The 17357-nt window shown below is 47.0% G+C and overlaps 1 protein-coding gene across 5 annotated transcripts in view; it reads right to left on the minus strand.

Moving 5' to 3' along the window:
- The window catches only part of LOC118216765 (SRC kinase signaling inhibitor 1-like), a 144765-nt gene that overhangs the window by 50733 nt on the left and 76675 nt on the right, over nucleotides 1-17357 (minus strand). For 2 of the 5 annotated variants that reach the window (XM_035398226.1, XM_035398225.1), the window contains one exon: nucleotides 12055-12090. In XM_035398226.1, coding sequence (XP_035254117.1) covers nucleotides 12055-12090 — 36 coding nt within the window. Of the gene's footprint in view, nucleotides 1-12054; nucleotides 12091-16860; nucleotides 17136-17357 lie in introns of those variants that run through there. The other 3 variants (XM_035398228.1, XM_035398227.1, XM_035398224.1) reach the window with 3 other exon arrangements.

The raw sequence follows: 17357 nt of genomic DNA on the forward strand, positions 1-17357 counted from the left end.
TCTCTCCTGTGGGGCACGTCCCGGGTGGATCTGGTCTTGTATAATGAAGCGCCTTTCAAAAAAAACCCCTCACAGTCCAGAATGTTCCTCCAGACAGAGACGCAGGTAACGAGCTCCCACAATGCACGCTGACACACGCTAAGGGCTGCGTGGATCCAAACCCACCCCCCCCCCCCCCGAAAAAAATGAATAAACACAAAAGGCACAATGCCACTTCCCTCATTATTTCCCTCCACAGATATTGTGCTCTATTCTTGGAAAGTAGCGATTAAATAATTAAAATTGCCACTTCGCAATAAAACAGAAGTTCACTCGCACTCAATAGCACGTTCACACACTTCCTCTCTGTCTCGGTCTCCACTGCGTGCACGCACAAACACACACACACACACACACAGTAATTCATAGAACTCCAAAGCCTTAGCCCGCCTGCACGTCTCAGTGGATCCTCGATCAATTCAAACCCAAACCTCCACACCTCTTTCCATTTGTACATAGTAATCACTCACACAGCTGGCGATATACTGAAGCAATTTAAGTTTAGCTCCTTGGCTCAAGGGTACAACTGGCAGTTTCCTAACTGAAAATCGAACCCGCAACCTCCAGGTTAGAGGCCCGGCTCCCTACCCATTTAGCTACGCCGCGACCCGTTAAAATTCCATTCTTAAAATTCAGGAGGCAAGCGCGTCCACGTGCAACACAGTCACAGCGGTCATCCGGAAGCACCGGAAACTTATCGAGGGGAACCTCCCGAACAGGAGGGGTGGGAAAAACAGGGAAACTGACCCATCCTGGGTCGGTCCATAAAACCCACAGCCTATGGAAACACGCTTGATTTTAATTACTGGAACGCACGCGCAACGCTGGCGTCGTGCGTATCCTGGGGTCGTTTCGCATTCGCGCTCTTTGTGCACGTCCTAAGTTGGTAACGCTACGAGTCTGCAAGGTGCAATACCCACGTTTATCTGCAGGGGGCAGTATGCATTTTATCCCTAGTGACGTGACAGATGCTAAGAAAGCCAGAAAGGACGGCGGAATCAGCTGAAGAGAGGTGCTGGTCTGCCCCATAGTGGGGGCACCTTTTAAACCCCCCAGTCAGACACAAAGAGCGCAGACGAGTACGTGCGCAATGTCTCTCTCACACACACACACACACTATACACACTCACACACATGCACACGCATATACACACACACACACACACACACACTAAACACACTCACACATATACACACACACACATATATACACGCACTATACACACACACACACACACACACACACACACACACGTAGCACACACACACAGACACACACACACACGTAGCGCACGCAATAAAATTTGAGTACGCTTCCAGCCTCAGGCGAGTGTGTGTGTTGACACATCCATATGTTATAGCGTGTGTTGACACCTCTATACGTATTCCGGTAAGGGAGCGAGGCCCATAGAAACTGAAGGACTATAAACGGCATCCCCATTTAAAAAAAAGAAAAAAAAGAAAAAAGAAGAAAAGGTGGAATTACGCTTGTGCAGGGCTGAATCGGAAAACGGCATGTGCTCAAACTGAAAAGCACTCCTTGTTCTGGCTGAGCCACAAATAGCCGTGCGGACGATTACTACCAGAGAAAGCCTCCCTGCAGATCTCCAGCCAGGGTCCGACAATCTCACACGATTCACGCGGGGCTTTAGAATGGAGCCGCTCGATGTCCGCACGCCTCTCTCTCCGCAAATGAGACGTTTTCGCCCGTGACACATCTGGCTTAACAGCCCCCCCTGGGGAGATGTGTGTGTGTGTGTGTGTGTGTGTGAGAGTGTGTATGAGAGAGAGTGTGTGTGTGTGTGTTCTTGTATGGGTGTAGTCTGTTGCCAAGGTAGACCACAGTGCAGCACAGTGAACCTCACGTTTTCCATTTAAAGTCACAACCCTTGAAGACCCTTGAAGTCTCCAAACCTCATGCCCTGGAGAGGATAGGAATAGGTCCAGGAATAGTGGTGAGGCCCCATTACATTAAAGTGCATTACATTTCATTTGGCAGGTGCTCTTACCCAAAGCGATGTACTATAAGTGGATTACCAAAGATCACTGGAGCAACTACGAAACACAGGTCCGATAAGGTACAATACTCATAACACGTAACAGTTATCTATAGCCGTGAACATCAAGTCCAGTTCGCACAGTAAGCATAGGCCAGGTCAATGCCCTACGCTCTATGATGGCAAAGCAATGGCAAAGCTAATCTACCCAACGACCATCCTCCAGCAATGAGATGGACCAACTGTTATGACTAATAAAAAAAATCGAGGATGAAAATTGTTTGGAAAATAATACTACAGACGACCTCTAATCTCTCTGCAGATGGGATGTTTCCCCATGAGAAGGGGGGGGAGGGGGTTGGGCAGGGGGGGCTCCTTGCTCAGATAAAACCCTGCTCGTCTGGCTCATTATCACACATACGCCTACAACCCAAACACTCAAGGATTCAGCCAAGGGAGCGAGAGCAGGGCAGGAAACCAATTAAGCGAAAGAAGTAAAGAGAAAGAAAAGGGGAGGGAGGGGGGATGAAGACGAGGCAGTAAGAACCCCCACAAAAGACCAAAATGACAGATCATATTAACCCCCCCCCCCCCCCCCCGCCCCAGAAGAAGCCAGCCATACGGTCCCAGCAGGAGGCAGGGGGGGGGGGGGGAGGGGGGGGTAGAGAGAAAAAGAATTCCTTCCGAAATCATTACGAGTTTGATATTTGCCAGTCGGCCAAAGGTTCGACCGCCCCATAGGAACTGGCCTCCTGGCGAGAATATCCAGCAGGAGAGCGAAAAGCAGAACGCCAGGATTCACCCACGGGAGCGTTTGAGTCGCTTTGCGGGCCGTCCGTCTGACATCCCTGATTTATCATCACAGTGACCTTTCCCGGCAGTTTGAGAAGAAAACGTCTGAAAAATACCGTATTACGTGCACCGAAACCAAGCTCTTCTGCTGCTACAGCAAATTCACTACTTTGAATTTGTTTTTTTTTGTTTTTTTTTTTTCCAAGTACATTTACATTAATTATCACCAACGATAAATATGTAAATCATTATAATGTGCTAATGGATGTTACAGCACATGGCTCTTTCAGAAAGACTGACAAGATGCACACAATAAGATAAGCTAGCATCAATTAAAAACTGACACATAATTGAAACAAAGCATTATTTTTAAACAATGCTTTGTTTGCAAAGTGTCGTACTGAAGGGGAGCTATTAAATCAAATCTATGACAAAAGAGCCATTAAGTTAATCATGAAGCACACACACACTCAGGCTGTGAGCCTGGGCGTATGTTTTATATTTTATAGACAAGGTAAATTTCTTGAACTGCTGGAGTCAATGCAGATTTTACATCACAGTCTGTGGGGTGAGAGGTAGATGAACAGACAGACCGACAGAAACCAAGCCTTGTGTAACAATCAGGCATAGAACCCGACGGCTAAAATATCAATTCCACAGCACATAAGAAACTAGCACAGAGAACTCAGTCCTTCTGTAGGACAATACTGCATTATGGACTAAGGCTCTCTATTTTATATTACCTCATTACATGTGCTAACATCTGAATTATGTCCATAACTGCATGGACTAACGTTTGACACTCTGATGGAACATAAGCGAGATTGGCAGGTGTGAGGTCAGCTGAAACAGAACAGAAGTTTGTTCTGTTCGTTTGCGTGTGTGATGTCACAAACACTGTAGCCGTGGTGCTGTGGTGCATTCTTTGGAACAATGGCCCCAAATGCCTTTGATGTTTCTCGACAGAGAATCAGAGAGAAAGAGACAGAAGTCCAGATTTAATAAATATGTGATGAGTGTGTGTGTGTGTGTGCATTTATGAAAGGGGGGGGGGGGAGAGGGACAACACCACAATCCACCAGGGAGAACACATTAGATTATGAGTCACCCCTTGTCAAGCCCTGCCAAAATTCCTGTTGTTCTTTGCTACTGTTGCTAAGCCTGACAAGCTTCCACCTCCAAGAGCAACTTTCTGTTGGAACAATACAAAAGCCTTAGGGCTTAACACAACATGACTTTAACAAAATCAGTAGAATTCATTTCTAAAAAAGCAATTGTTTATCGAGAGACCGTGGGGTAAAGCACAACCACATTTCATAATTAATATTGTCGCTTTCGGCATCTTTGTTCAGCTAAATATAGATAGTGCCAATGATGGAATAAAAAGAGGTCAAATAAATTTTTAAAAAAAAGGAATTTAACAAACAAGATGGGTGCCATCGATCATTCTATCTACCTTGAAATTACTCAGTGACAAGTTAGGTCATGGAAGCCATTGGCTCTAGATCACTGAAGATGTAGCTTGCAAATAACATTTTTAGGGAATAAAAAAGGAAGTAAATTGGCCCAGACCGTTTTTGTGTGCAATGAAGGATATTTTAGATGCTTACAGGAGTTTCTGACAACAAGCCAACTTTACAGCAGCAGGCACAGGAGCATTTTGGAGTTACACCAGGTAACTCCAAAGCAACTTGTAAAAGTCTTATGTCAAATAACCTGCATCACATACAAAAACTGTCTGGGGTCAATAAAAAAAACATGAAACTGAAAAAGACAAGCACATGCAGTGGAGTTTTCACGTACTAAATATCAGGAACGCATGGAATTCCTCCGACTACACCTCAGACTGAATGTACTGTACATGAAACTGCGTTCGGAGAACCAAGCCCCATCGATGCAGATCACAAGCCCGCCCGGGACCCCAGTGAGGTCGGCATAACGTTTCGGCACCTGCTTGATGTCTGACTGGGACGTCCCGCAGGGGAGGTTTGAGAGCCAAGCGTGTAAAAAGCTGTATCAGGCGCACAGAGATGGGAGAAGAGAGGAAAAGAAGGACAAGCTGAAGAGTAGAATTTTTGGAATGTTTTTTTTTTTGTTGTTGTTGTTGTTGTTGTTGCTGAAAATTCTAAGTCAGTGTTCTAGAACTCCTGGCTTGCCTTCAGTTACCAGCGGTGATTGTTGCATCATCAGCATTAGAATGTTATGAACATTCTAATCACATATTTGCGATTCTTAAACCTTGAGGACTTGTTCGCTGAGTCTCTCACATGTCTGAAGAGCAAATGAAACCTAAATAGGCTTCATGCTTACAAGCCATGAAATTGATTTACTCAGCAAAAAAAAAAAAAAAACCCAAGGCCCAATTCACCCGCAATTTGTATGTAGAATATAGTTTCATTCACTGATATCTTATTTATTTTCAGTCAGCCAGAATTCATACAGTATACACACACAACAGTAAATTCGACATCATTCTTCTCAACAAATTATCAACAGTGACTGAACACAGTTAAAATGTTAAGTGTAAAATAACCTCCGATGGAGCATTTCTCATAGATATAAGCTCTGCTAGAGTTGACTTCACAGAGAGCATTGCTGTGTACTGTGTTGCTTATAGTCAATATCCAAGAACTCTGCTTGTATCAAAGTGAATAGTTGTGTCATTCCACAGTAGTGGTTCTCAAACTCGGTCCTGTGGGACCACCGAGTATGCTGGTTTTCATTCCAACCTGAACTGCAAATTCTACTAATCAGCGTGCTTAGCAACGACTCCAGCGGTTGATTAGTAGAATCAGGTGTGTGCACCCACACTGGCCCTTTCTGGATAAGACTAGGGACCCCAGCTCTGAAACATGAAAAGCACCTAATTAATAAAAATTAACAGCTTGTTAATATTCTGAGATTTTATGGCAGTTGAGGTTTTCGATCCAAAACTCCAAATGAGATCAGACGATTTTTTCCCTTCAATGTCAGAAGAAGACTAAAGACAATTAAATTTTCATAACAATGAGCTAAGAGTTTGTGGATCAGATACAATTCCAGATCTCTGACTCCAGACTCTGGAGTTGACCATCTCTCAGCATCTCTGAGATCACAGAAGCCCTCAACAGATGTTCTTGGCAATTGGCACACTGGGCAAAATTCATCTTGAAAACATACAAAAGAATGATCTAAACTGGCCTTTTCGCACTATTAACTTTCATTAATGTGACTTGGCTCACGCAAGGCTAACCCATTAGCGTGTAGGATAAGAACATTCCAATCACATATTTGTTAACTGAACATTCTAATGCTCATGTAACAATCACTGCTGGGAATTGAAAGAAATGGGAGTTCTAGAACACTGATTTAGAATTTAGAATCTATTCTTCGTGTCCACTGGCTAACTAAGTGAGTATGGCTAGCGGGCAGGAATTCAAGCGTCTGTGATATGGCTTGTGTGTTGTGCTTAATACTGTGATTATTATTTTAAATAGTCTCAGCGTATAAGTATTCATTCAATTTATCAAAGTAATAAGTACATTAGGGTTTGAGCACAGCTATGATAATCTCTTAAACCTCAGGTTAATATAAATGAGCACTCATCTTCCTTCGAAAAGGCTGAGGTCACTAGACAGAATCTTTTTTAAAAAGCCTCTCAACAAGCATATTCTCATGTAAATCAAGAGCAGAAGAGTGGCCTTACTTTTTCAAAGGAAGAATTTTTAATGAGCATCTTCAGAGGTGTTGGGTTTACCCAGAACTGCAGTAAGTGTTAACACCTGCTTACAATTTCCAGCTGAATAAGCTTGTGCTTCACACAGGTTTTCGGTCAATTCAAGAGCATACTGTAGTTACATGGATCACATTTATAAACTTACCTCTCAGTTTCAAATGCATATCATAGTACATATGCATGTTAAAAACTGATTGTGCATAGAACAAAGCTTACTGAAACATTGACAGCAAAAAAAAAAAAAGAATTCTTAATTAGGCCCAATAATTAAAGATTGTGTGGGTGGCTTATGTAATTATGTAAATTCAAGCCCCTATCACCACTTTTCCCTTCAAAAGTCACAAACAGGCCCATCTGCTCCCCGCTGCGAGCGAGAGGTCAGAGGTCAGAGGTCACAGTCTGAAGCGCCTGTGAAGGCCTGCCCCAGGGGGGACGGATCCGCAGAGTCACTGTGAGTGTACACCAGGTGTTTACAGTTTTACAGTTACACCGGTGTTACCGTAGCGAGACAGCGCTGAGGAGCAGCACTGCAGAAGAACACTACAGCCACCAATATCACCCCCACCCCTACCGCCACCACCCCTACCCCTCCCACCTTCCTCCACTACTTCTCTCCACCTAATTCACTCCATACTACTCTCATCTTTTTTTCCCACACTTTTCTTAAGAACATGGCCACATTCGTCTGTACCCCCCTCTCAAAATGGAGTGTCTCTTCATCTCCCCTCCTCTTCCTACATTTCCCTCCTCCTCCTCCTCCTTCACCCTCTAATCACCATTCTGCAGGTTTTGCCCAGGACCATTTCAAACCCCCCCCCCCCCGCCAACAGCAGAAAGCGTTGCCCGCTCCCAAAACACAAGCCGGCTGCAATTACCAGAAGAGTACGCCTCTGGGGGGGGGGGGGGGGGGATATGAGATATCGCTCAATCTCACTGCTTCTCTCTCTCCTTTTCTTTCTCTCCTCTGGCACACAGACCGAGCTCGGCTCCGACACGACCAATCCGACTCCCACGCGTGGTTATTATTAATAAAAGAGAATAAATGGCCCTTTCCCACCGGGGCTGCATAAGGTACGGATGCGACTTAGGGTGAAAGGTGAGAAAAAGGGGAGGTCCCTTTTGGAATGGTGTGCTGATGAAGAACACACGGCCACAGACTGGCACTGGGCTCGGTCGGTCTCTGTGCACAATGGTCCATCTCGGTCTAACTCACAGAGGGCCGAACGGTGTCTTACAGGGCCCAAGGGCCCCTGTATGCAGCTCAGGCTTGGCCCTACCTTGTGTGAAGAAGCCATCTATATTTTATTACGAAAGTTCTTCGTTTTTTTACAAAACAAAATGGAGAAAAATCATCATCATCATCATATATAACAATGTAAAACAGGCAAACATATTTCCAATTAGCAGCAAGACCTGCCTAACCCTGCTTTTTAACCTTCTGAAGAGTAGATTTTTTGGAATATTTTTATTTATTTATTTTTTTCAAAATTCTAAGTCGGTGTTCTAGAACTCCGTTGCTTTCGATCACCGGCAGGCGATTGTGACATCATCATTAGAACACTAATTGCTCATTTGTGACCTCACGCCTTAAAGGGCTGAAAAGCAGAAGCCCAGGCCAGCTCTGAGGGACTACAGCAACCTGTCTCTAAATACAGCACTTCCCACAGTCCTCTGCAGCCGCCGCAGAATACAAATGCAGGTAGAGCCTCGGCTCGGCTAATCGGAATTCTGCACCAGCATCTTCTGAGGCTCTGCAAGCTGCCTCGGACGCTGGGGAGCCCGCCAAATAAATAAATAAATAAATAAATAAATAAATAAATAAATGAATTCCATTTATTTATTTTAAGAAAACAGTGATTCCCTGGAAGCCCGGGAGGATTTCTTAGGCGCAGAGCTTGACTACTGAAGCGAGCCGATTCAAAAATGTACTCTCCGCAATCTCTGTGGTAATATTTTTCTTCTTTCCTACCCCTGGTTGAGAGAGCAATGTTTTTTATTTTTTATTTCAGTGCTGCGTAAAAACACAGAGGCTGCTGGGAGGGAGGCTGAGAGGAGGGGGAGGAGTCGAAGGAGACAGTCGCGGATACAGGGGGGCCCGCTTTCTATGTTTGTGGCCCCAGGAGAGGCCCTAGGATGGAGCTGAGGCATGGCACTGGGGGATTTCAAAATCCTGCTGCCTGCACTAATGCAACATACACCAATGCCCCACATACCACAGGTTTCCCCAGGTACCGCAGGTTTACCCATGTACCGCAGGTACCACAGGTTTCCCCAGGTACCGCAGGTTTCCCCAGGTACCGCAGGTTTACCCAGGTACCGCATGTTTCACGCACTACACAGCAGGGGCAGCATAACCATTTAAACATAACAATAGCGAGTGCCTGCGGAAGTAAGGATTTTTTGGCCTTCACAGCACAAATAATGACGTCATACACCTGCAACCGCAAAGGACTGCGATGTTATGTTAGAAGAAGCTCCCTAAAAATCCCAAAACTCTGATGGAGGTTTTCTGCATGGAAATATGCAAACTATCATCATCACGACATATCATAGCAAATTATTTTCAGAACACAAGGATTAATTAATCTCATCCACCAAAATGTCTCAAAATTGCGATGATTTTGCATTCCAACCTTGATGTTGTACTGAAACTAATTCTACAGCGGAACTACTACAAGGAGTACATCTTTTGCACCACAAACCAGAGACTTGTGTGTTCCCAGAATGCACTGCACAAGAGGCTGATCAGGAAGTGATGTAATCGTTCTCTCATCTCGCCCACTGAACACAGCAACGTCCCGTCATCCATTTATAAACCGTGAATGGAAAGAACCAGCATGCACCGATGCAGGAAGTCCCCCGCATCACGTGCTGCTATGCTAATACCAGCGGACGCCAGATTGGCTCGTACTTCACCACCAAGTCCCATAGTTTATGTCAGCAGAAGAGAAGAGTGGGGAGGCAGGGACACCAGCTGGCAACCCCTTACAGCAATGCGCTGCACTGAAACATCGCGGCGTTACTGAATGAGAACGCGGAATATATCACCAACGCCCGCCCAGCCATGGGGCGCGCTACACAAAATGGATCCATCCACAGACACCCGTATAAGCTCAGAAATATAAAAGACCCACTTTAAACAGAAAACTGTGTGGGGCTACAAGTCACACACTCCAAAGTTACCCGCTGACTAAGCAACTAGAGCTCCCTTTCAGAACTTTTAATCCATTTTGTCCTTAGCTGTTGTTTTCAAAGTTTTCTTCTCCAGGCACCGATGAGTGGGAAAAAAAAAAAAACGGACAGTGCACTTTTACAGCCTGGACAGCCAGCCAACTCGGCTTTATGAGATTTAAGATTCGGTTTCATTTTTTTATTGCGGCTGACTGCTCACGATGTTTCGATACGGAGGATATTTATGCTAGCAGAAGGACCGGCGATATTATGTTGATGTACGACCATTACACTGAGCCTTGCCATTTCCACCAATATCGGCAATGCCAGGGAGGCCGGCTGACGAATCAGCATCCAGGGACAGGAACTCCCTCTTTTGTCAACTGTCAATATGCGAACATTTGGGAAAACGTAGCGAAAAATATATTTCGCCGCAATATACACTGAAGCATCTTAAAGCGTAAAGCAATTAGTATCTTTGCCCGTATATTGTAAAGTGCCGTAATTTCTTGATATTATCTTTTTTATTACAAGCTATTGCAGCATGTTCATTTGCATAAGGCAGAACGGTAAAGAAAAACTGGTTTCAGGGGAATGTGAGTATGATCACACACAGAAAGCACGGTGCTCAAACACACTATCCTTCCCTGCAACGCTTGTTATTTTAGATCTAAGCGCCTGACAGCCAAGCCTGAGAAAGCAGTCAGTTCATTTGTTTAGCGCTCATTTAGAATAACTTACATTTTTACTATCCAATTATACCGCGGGACGTATACTACACTGAAGCAATGCCCCACATGGGATTTGAACTGGCAACCTGTTGGTTAAAATACGTGTTTCGTAACCAGTACAGAACTATGCCATCCGGCAATGCTACAGCGGAGTGTAGATGTATACAGAGCAGTGCAGACATAGTAGTGCACATACATACGCACCGCTGATTACACTGCTTTCTCCCACAATGCACTGCTCTGGACTGTGCCATAACATCATATCAGATGGGCCCTTAACACAGTAAAAATCCTCAGTGTTAAATCAACTCTCACAGAGTACACAAGGAGGTGGGGAAACCTCAACCACTTCATCACAGATAGTGAATTTAGAACCCAGCGAGTCTGATTAATATTTATGAAGCCGGGGTGGGTAATATTAATATTTATGAAGCAGTGGTGGGTAAGCAATGCATGCTTGCCCAGCACTCGAACTGACAGGCAGCCCACAGGCAGAAGAGCAATAGTTTCTTAAAGATGATGGGGAATAACGAAAGAGAAGTTTACGATAACACTTTCTATGAAGCCACCACATAGAATGCCGTATAGCTGCACAACAATGATTGATGTAACATTATAAAGGCTGTTATAACTGCCTATGAGTAGGCATGACTGCCTATAGCAGTGTTTATTACAAAAGCATTATAAGGCACTGTAAATGCAGCTATAATGCATTATTACAGTATGCGTTTGCTTCACAGAAAGTGTTACCACAATTGCTGACAGAAACTCAGCAAGCGCTCACTGTCACTGTTCTGCATCCACGCCAGATGCAGTTATAATAAAACAGAAGGCATTTCAATTTTGCACAACAGCAGGTTAAAAAATTATTAAAAGTCTTAATTCTGCACCCAGTATTCATGTGTCGACTCTGCCTGAATATATTTTGAAACAGAAGTTCACAGCATGCAAATAGTCTGCTTGACACCCTCCCCATGCAAATTCAAGGGCGTGCTCAGTGCCTCCTGGATGTCAATCCCACAATGCCGTGCAGTCAGAGCTGCTTCAGTCACACTCCGCTGCACCGTGCGCTGGACATGAGAGCAACACGCCATACAGTAATCATCCCCAAACACACACAAACACACAAACACGCACACACGAACACACACGCACGCACAAACACACGCACACACAAACATGCACACACGCACATGCACACAAACACGCACACACAAACACACACGCACGCACGCACGCGCACACACACACACACACACACACACACCCTCACAGGCATGCACGCACACACACAAACATGCACGCACGCTCACAGGCATGCACGCATGTACACACACGCACACATGCACGCACGCACGCGCACAGTGACAAAGAGATGGAGAGGGAGAAATAAAGGGATAGGGAGAGAGAGGGAGGGAGAGACAGTAACAGAGAGAACAATTCAGAGATAGACAGAGAGAGGAGGTAGAGAGAGAGAGAGGGAGAGAGATAGACAGTGACAGAGATGAGGGAAAGAGGGAGAAAGAGAGAGCATTCACACAGACGCAGGTGTGAGCCTGTGGAAGAGGAGACAGAACGACACGTAGAGACTATAGAGACTGTCACTTACAGCACTGACCTTAAAGCTCCAGTAGTTCGGCTGTTGCTGGGGAGAGAGAGAGAGAAAGAGAGGAGAGAGAGAGATCGAGGGAAAGAGAGAGTGAGAGAGAACGAGGGAGAGAGAGAGAGAGAGAGTTATACTTTCAACAGGGTTATACTTCCACATCAGCCAACCACCTTTGCTGACAGCAAGAGGTGGAGAGAGTGAATGAGAACGGGAGAGAAAGAGTGAGAGAAAAAAACGCATAAATATATTCAGTCTCAGAGTGCCCCTCCCCCAGCCCCCCCCCAACCCCCCACTGTCAAATTTTAGTAGACCATACAGGTGTGACTGTCCTCTTGGGGAGAGCATACAACCGTACCGTACCCCCCCCCCCCCCCCCCCCCCCCCGCACCAGAGGTTGTCTTGACATTGAGATGCCAGGGAGATCTGAGCTCCCCTACACGAGGCACGCTGCAGCCGGGAGAGCACGATTCCCCCCTTCCCTTCACCGCAGAAGAACGCTCCTGGAAGCCTGCGGTGATTATCACCACGGTAACGATGCCGTTATTCTTCACTGCTGTTTGTAATTGCTTCATCTGGCAGAGGCGTGTTTACACTGCGCACAGAACGTTACGTCAAAACCAAACACAACACTCCACCCCCCCCCCCACCCCTGCCCTTACCTCACCACCCCCCCCAGCCCCAACCCACTGCTACCAAACACAATCAGCTGGCTTTGCCTTGTGATGGAATTAAATGACGAGCAGAAATGGAATTAGGCGGCTCGAAGTTTCAGACGTTGGCCAGCCTCCCAGAATGCCCCTGGAGAACGGAGCATACAGGACGGTGGACACGCACGATGGAGAGAAAATGGCCGCCATTCCATTAAATCCAATTACTGCAAAAACTAGCCCTCAGCTAAAATTACCACAAACAGCCTGGACTAAATTTTTTTTTTTTTTTTAAAGAAAGTTAATAAAGTTTTATCTCTTTTGTACTGAATCATCTGCCTACAATTCTTCTCAAGGCATTCTGAGATGTGGGGCATGGCTCCTGAACAATCACTTCGTCGGACAGAGAGAGCGAAGTTCCTCCACACGCTCTTTCCTCCTCACACTCTTTCCTCGGTTGTTCCAGGCACTCTTGTAGAAATGCCAGAGTAATATGCGCCAGGGCTCCTGTTCGTATTCAGTCATCATTCATCCTTAACTCTGGCCTGGATTCAATCAACATTTCCCCCTTAACTCTGACTTACAAAACCAAAGCGTTCATTCTTTTTATCTTTGCAAGCACAAGGTTTGGCAAGATACTATTGTTGACCACGCCAATCTTTTGAGGGGGTTGATTTTAATTGTAAATCAAAGTTAAGGATGTAAGATCACAAATACGTGATTGGAATGTTCTTAACTGAGCATTCTAATGCTGATGTAACAATCAATAGAGTTCTAGAACACGGACATTGAACTGACAACTGAATTTTGAAATAAATAAACCTGCAGTTCTAAGGGGTAAGTGTTGATTGTATCCAGGCCTTGGTGTGTGGGAATTTTGGAGTAAGGCGAGGAGGAAGGAGCCTTGTTTCTCCCTGCCACCTCTCTAACACACTCGCAACAAATCAGACAGCAGCACACACCCTCCCCTCTTACAGTAAAAAAAAATTAATTTAAAAAAAAAAAAAATCAATCATTGGAAGAGAAGCAAAAAGCAAACTCTCATCCAAAATGGTGGTAGACCCCATACAGATCAATAGAGGCCTGTAAATATTTTATACGCTGGTCTAGACTGAAAGTTGGCCCAGAGAGGTGTTGTACGTGTGTGTGTGTAGGGGGTATTGAGGCTGTAATTCCCATCTCACTGTCAATGCAAACATAAAAGCAATCCCTGGCCGGGGAGCCCTGTTCTGACACTGAGCCCCTGGCCAACGCTCTGCTTAAAAAGAAGAGAAACAGGACTGCACCTCCAAACCTGCTCAGAGACGGCTGCAGACTCTCTTACGTTTCCTTCAATTCACCTGCGCTCAGGCACACCTGTGCTCACACTCACCTGCGCTCAGGCACACCTGTGCTCACACTCACCTGCGCTCAGGCACACCTGTGTTCAGACTCAGCTGTGCTCAGTGTCCCTGTTCGGCTCGCAGGGAGTCCCTGACTCTGACGTTCAGCAGTGACTCATTTGCATTAGTCAGCATACAGAGTGTAGGCAGGCGAAACCAGCCTCCGCCAAGAAGTGGGCCGGTCGCCACAGCCAAAACGCAGCCACGCAAATCCCTCCAAGATGCACCGTTCCCAGAAGCGTGGAGCGGCCATGCTCATGGATACACATGGTGCGATTCCTCTTCTCCATTTCAGAACAATCGCAGCATCAATAAAATATGTCTGAGCTCGGACACGTCATCTACTGCATAGCACCACCTGCTCTCACTGACCGAAGCAACTGTATTGGCCCAACACAGGATACATTTCTTTCTACTTTAATAACATCAGCCTACAAGTTACTCCTTTTTTTCCCCCACAGATGGACTTTGGAAAGTTCAGAGTTCATCACCAAAACCAATGAACAAATTCTGTTTTAACTGGAGGGGAAACAGACTAGAGGCGTTTATCTACTCAAACTCAAGGTGTAAATTTCGACTGAATAAAAGTCTGTCTCTTGACTGCAGCCCATGTAATTAAAGCAGAGGCTGTCAGTCAGAGTGGTAGGCGGGTGGGGGGGGGGTGTGACTGGGGGCTGTACTGCTCAGATTCACAATGGCTTGTGTTTCTATGGCGTCAAAGAACTTTGTGTTCCCCTGCAAACGCTTCCATTCTGTGGACACTTTAAAAAAAACAGGGCGTGTTCAGTCAGTGTGGCGTGCGCCGCCTGGTTACTGTGGTTACTGTGGTTACGGGTTACTGTGTGGCTACTGCGCTCCAGCTAAGCTAACCGTACAGAGAGGGTGGAGTCCGCACTTCTGAACGCTCTCGTGAGCGGTTTGCACTTTGCTCCATTTCGGCTCATGTGTAAGAGTGAGCGTGTGTGTGTGTGTGTGTGTGTGTGTGTGTGTACATGCATACGCGCAGGTGTCTGTACGAGTGTGTTCGTGTGAGTGCATGTGTACGTGCATGCATGCATGTCTGTATGCATGCCTGCAAGTGTGTGTGTGTGTGTGCGTGCTTATCAGTGTGTGTGTGCGTGTGTGTCAGTGTGTGTGCATGTGTGTCAGTGTCTGTGTGTGTGTGCATGCATGCACGCACGTGTCTCCATGCATGCCTGCAAGTGTGTGCATGCATGTGCGCGTGCGCATGCGTACATGTCTGTGTGTGTGTGTGTGTGTGTGTGTGTGTGTGCATATATTATGAATGCACCTATGTCTGCATGTGTATATCTATGTTTGCATGCATGTGTGTGTTTGTATCGTATGCATGTGTGTATGTACTTGTATAAACAGTTGTCTATGCACATTATGCATTTAGATATGAATGTGCATAAAAATATTATGTATGCACATATGCGTGTGCATGCATGTTTGTGTTTGCATAGCATGCACGCACATACGAGTGCATGTATGCATATTAGGCAGGCGCATGTGAGCGTATGTACATGTGACAGCGTGACCGTATGTATCATGGGCCACATCCACACCACAATCCAGATCTACCCCGCAGTCATCACAGTGCTTTACATTTCATTAGGCAGACGGCTTTTATCCCAAGTGATGTACGATAAGTGCAAACCGAAGGCCATTGGAACAGCGGCAGAGCGCAGGTCAGATAAGGCACAGCACTCAGAAAGCATCGGTTATCCACAGCCACGAACAGCAAGTCTGGCTCTCACGGGATGCGTAGGCTGAGGTCCAGCCCAGCGTCCACACAGCCTGCGCCCTCACTCTACACTGCCTCTGCTGCAGCCGCCTGGTCCCTCTCTCCCTCCCTCCCTCCCTCCCTCTATCTCTCTGTCCCTCCATCCCTCCCCTACCGAGCTGGCACCCATGCACAGCCCTCTCTCTCTCCCCCTCCTCTTTCTCTCTCTCTCTCTCTCTCTCTCCCCGCCGGCCCATCCATCCTTCTCCCAACACCTTCACACTTCTGCACAAGCTCATCCATAAATGCAGAGAGAGGGAGGGAGGGAGATAAAGAGAGAGAGAGGGAGGGAGAGAGAGAAAGAGAGAGGGGGGAGAGAAAGAGACTCAGTCTGATGCAGATGAACCACAGCCTGTGACAGAAAAGTGGAGCCAGGGGGATGTTTAACACACACACACACACACACACACACGCACACATACACACACACACACACGCACACGCACACACACGCAGACACACACACACAGGCACAGACACACAGGCTCACACACACACGCAGACACACACACAGGCAGGCATACACACACACATACACACACACAAGCAGGCACACATACACACACAGAGGCACACACACACAGGCACACACACACAGGCTCACACACACACGCAGACACACACACACACAGAGGCACACACACACAGGCACACACACACACACACGCAGGCACACACACACACAGAGGCACACACACGCAGGCACATACACACACGCACACATGCAGACACACACACACACACACACAGGCTCACACACACATGCAGACACACACACACAGGCACACACACACACACACTCCGCTGCATTACCCCTCATTCCCTCGCTGAGCAGACCCCACTAAATGCCGTACCCACGGCCACCGTCACCTCCGACAACCGCGAGCAGAGGCATGCGATCGGAGACGCGGCAGCCCCCCCTCCACCCCCCCCCCCCAATCCCGCATCCCCCCCCCCCCCCCGCCACCCCGCCTCACCTGCAGGGCACTCTCACCTGGCTTTAGTCCCTCCAGCTGTCCATCAGGTCCATCAAATCCACGCGTAGCTTTGATCGTTTGTATCTCCCCCCTCCCTCTCTCTCTCTCTCTCTTTCCCTCCTCCCTCTCTCCCTCCCTCCCTCGCTCACTCTCTCTCGCTGTCAGCCGCACGCCACACAGTGGCTATTTACACCATTAATTTCACTCTTCGGCTATTGGTCTCCCTGAGCCCGGCTAATGAATGGATCGCACAGTCGCTAATTAACTAGCTGGCTGGGTCTGGCAGGGCTGGCCCGCTCCCTCCCCTCCCCCACCCCTCCGCCTCCCTGCCCCCCCCTCCCTCTCTCCATTCTCTGCCCGCGCGGATCGCCGGTCCTGAGGAGGCGCGGTGCGTTCGCGAGCTCTCCCGCTTCTCTGCCGATCGTCGCCTGTCGTTTCGCTCTGCACCGCGTCTCTCTCTCCCTCTCCTCTCTCACCGTTACGCGGTCTACCGCTTCCTTCCCTGCCTCCCTCC

This window comes from Anguilla anguilla, chromosome 17, assembly GCF_013347855.1.
Source record: "Anguilla anguilla isolate fAngAng1 chromosome 17, fAngAng1.pri, whole genome shotgun sequence".
NCBI classification, from domain to species: Eukaryota; Metazoa; Chordata; class Actinopteri; order Anguilliformes; family Anguillidae; genus Anguilla; species Anguilla anguilla.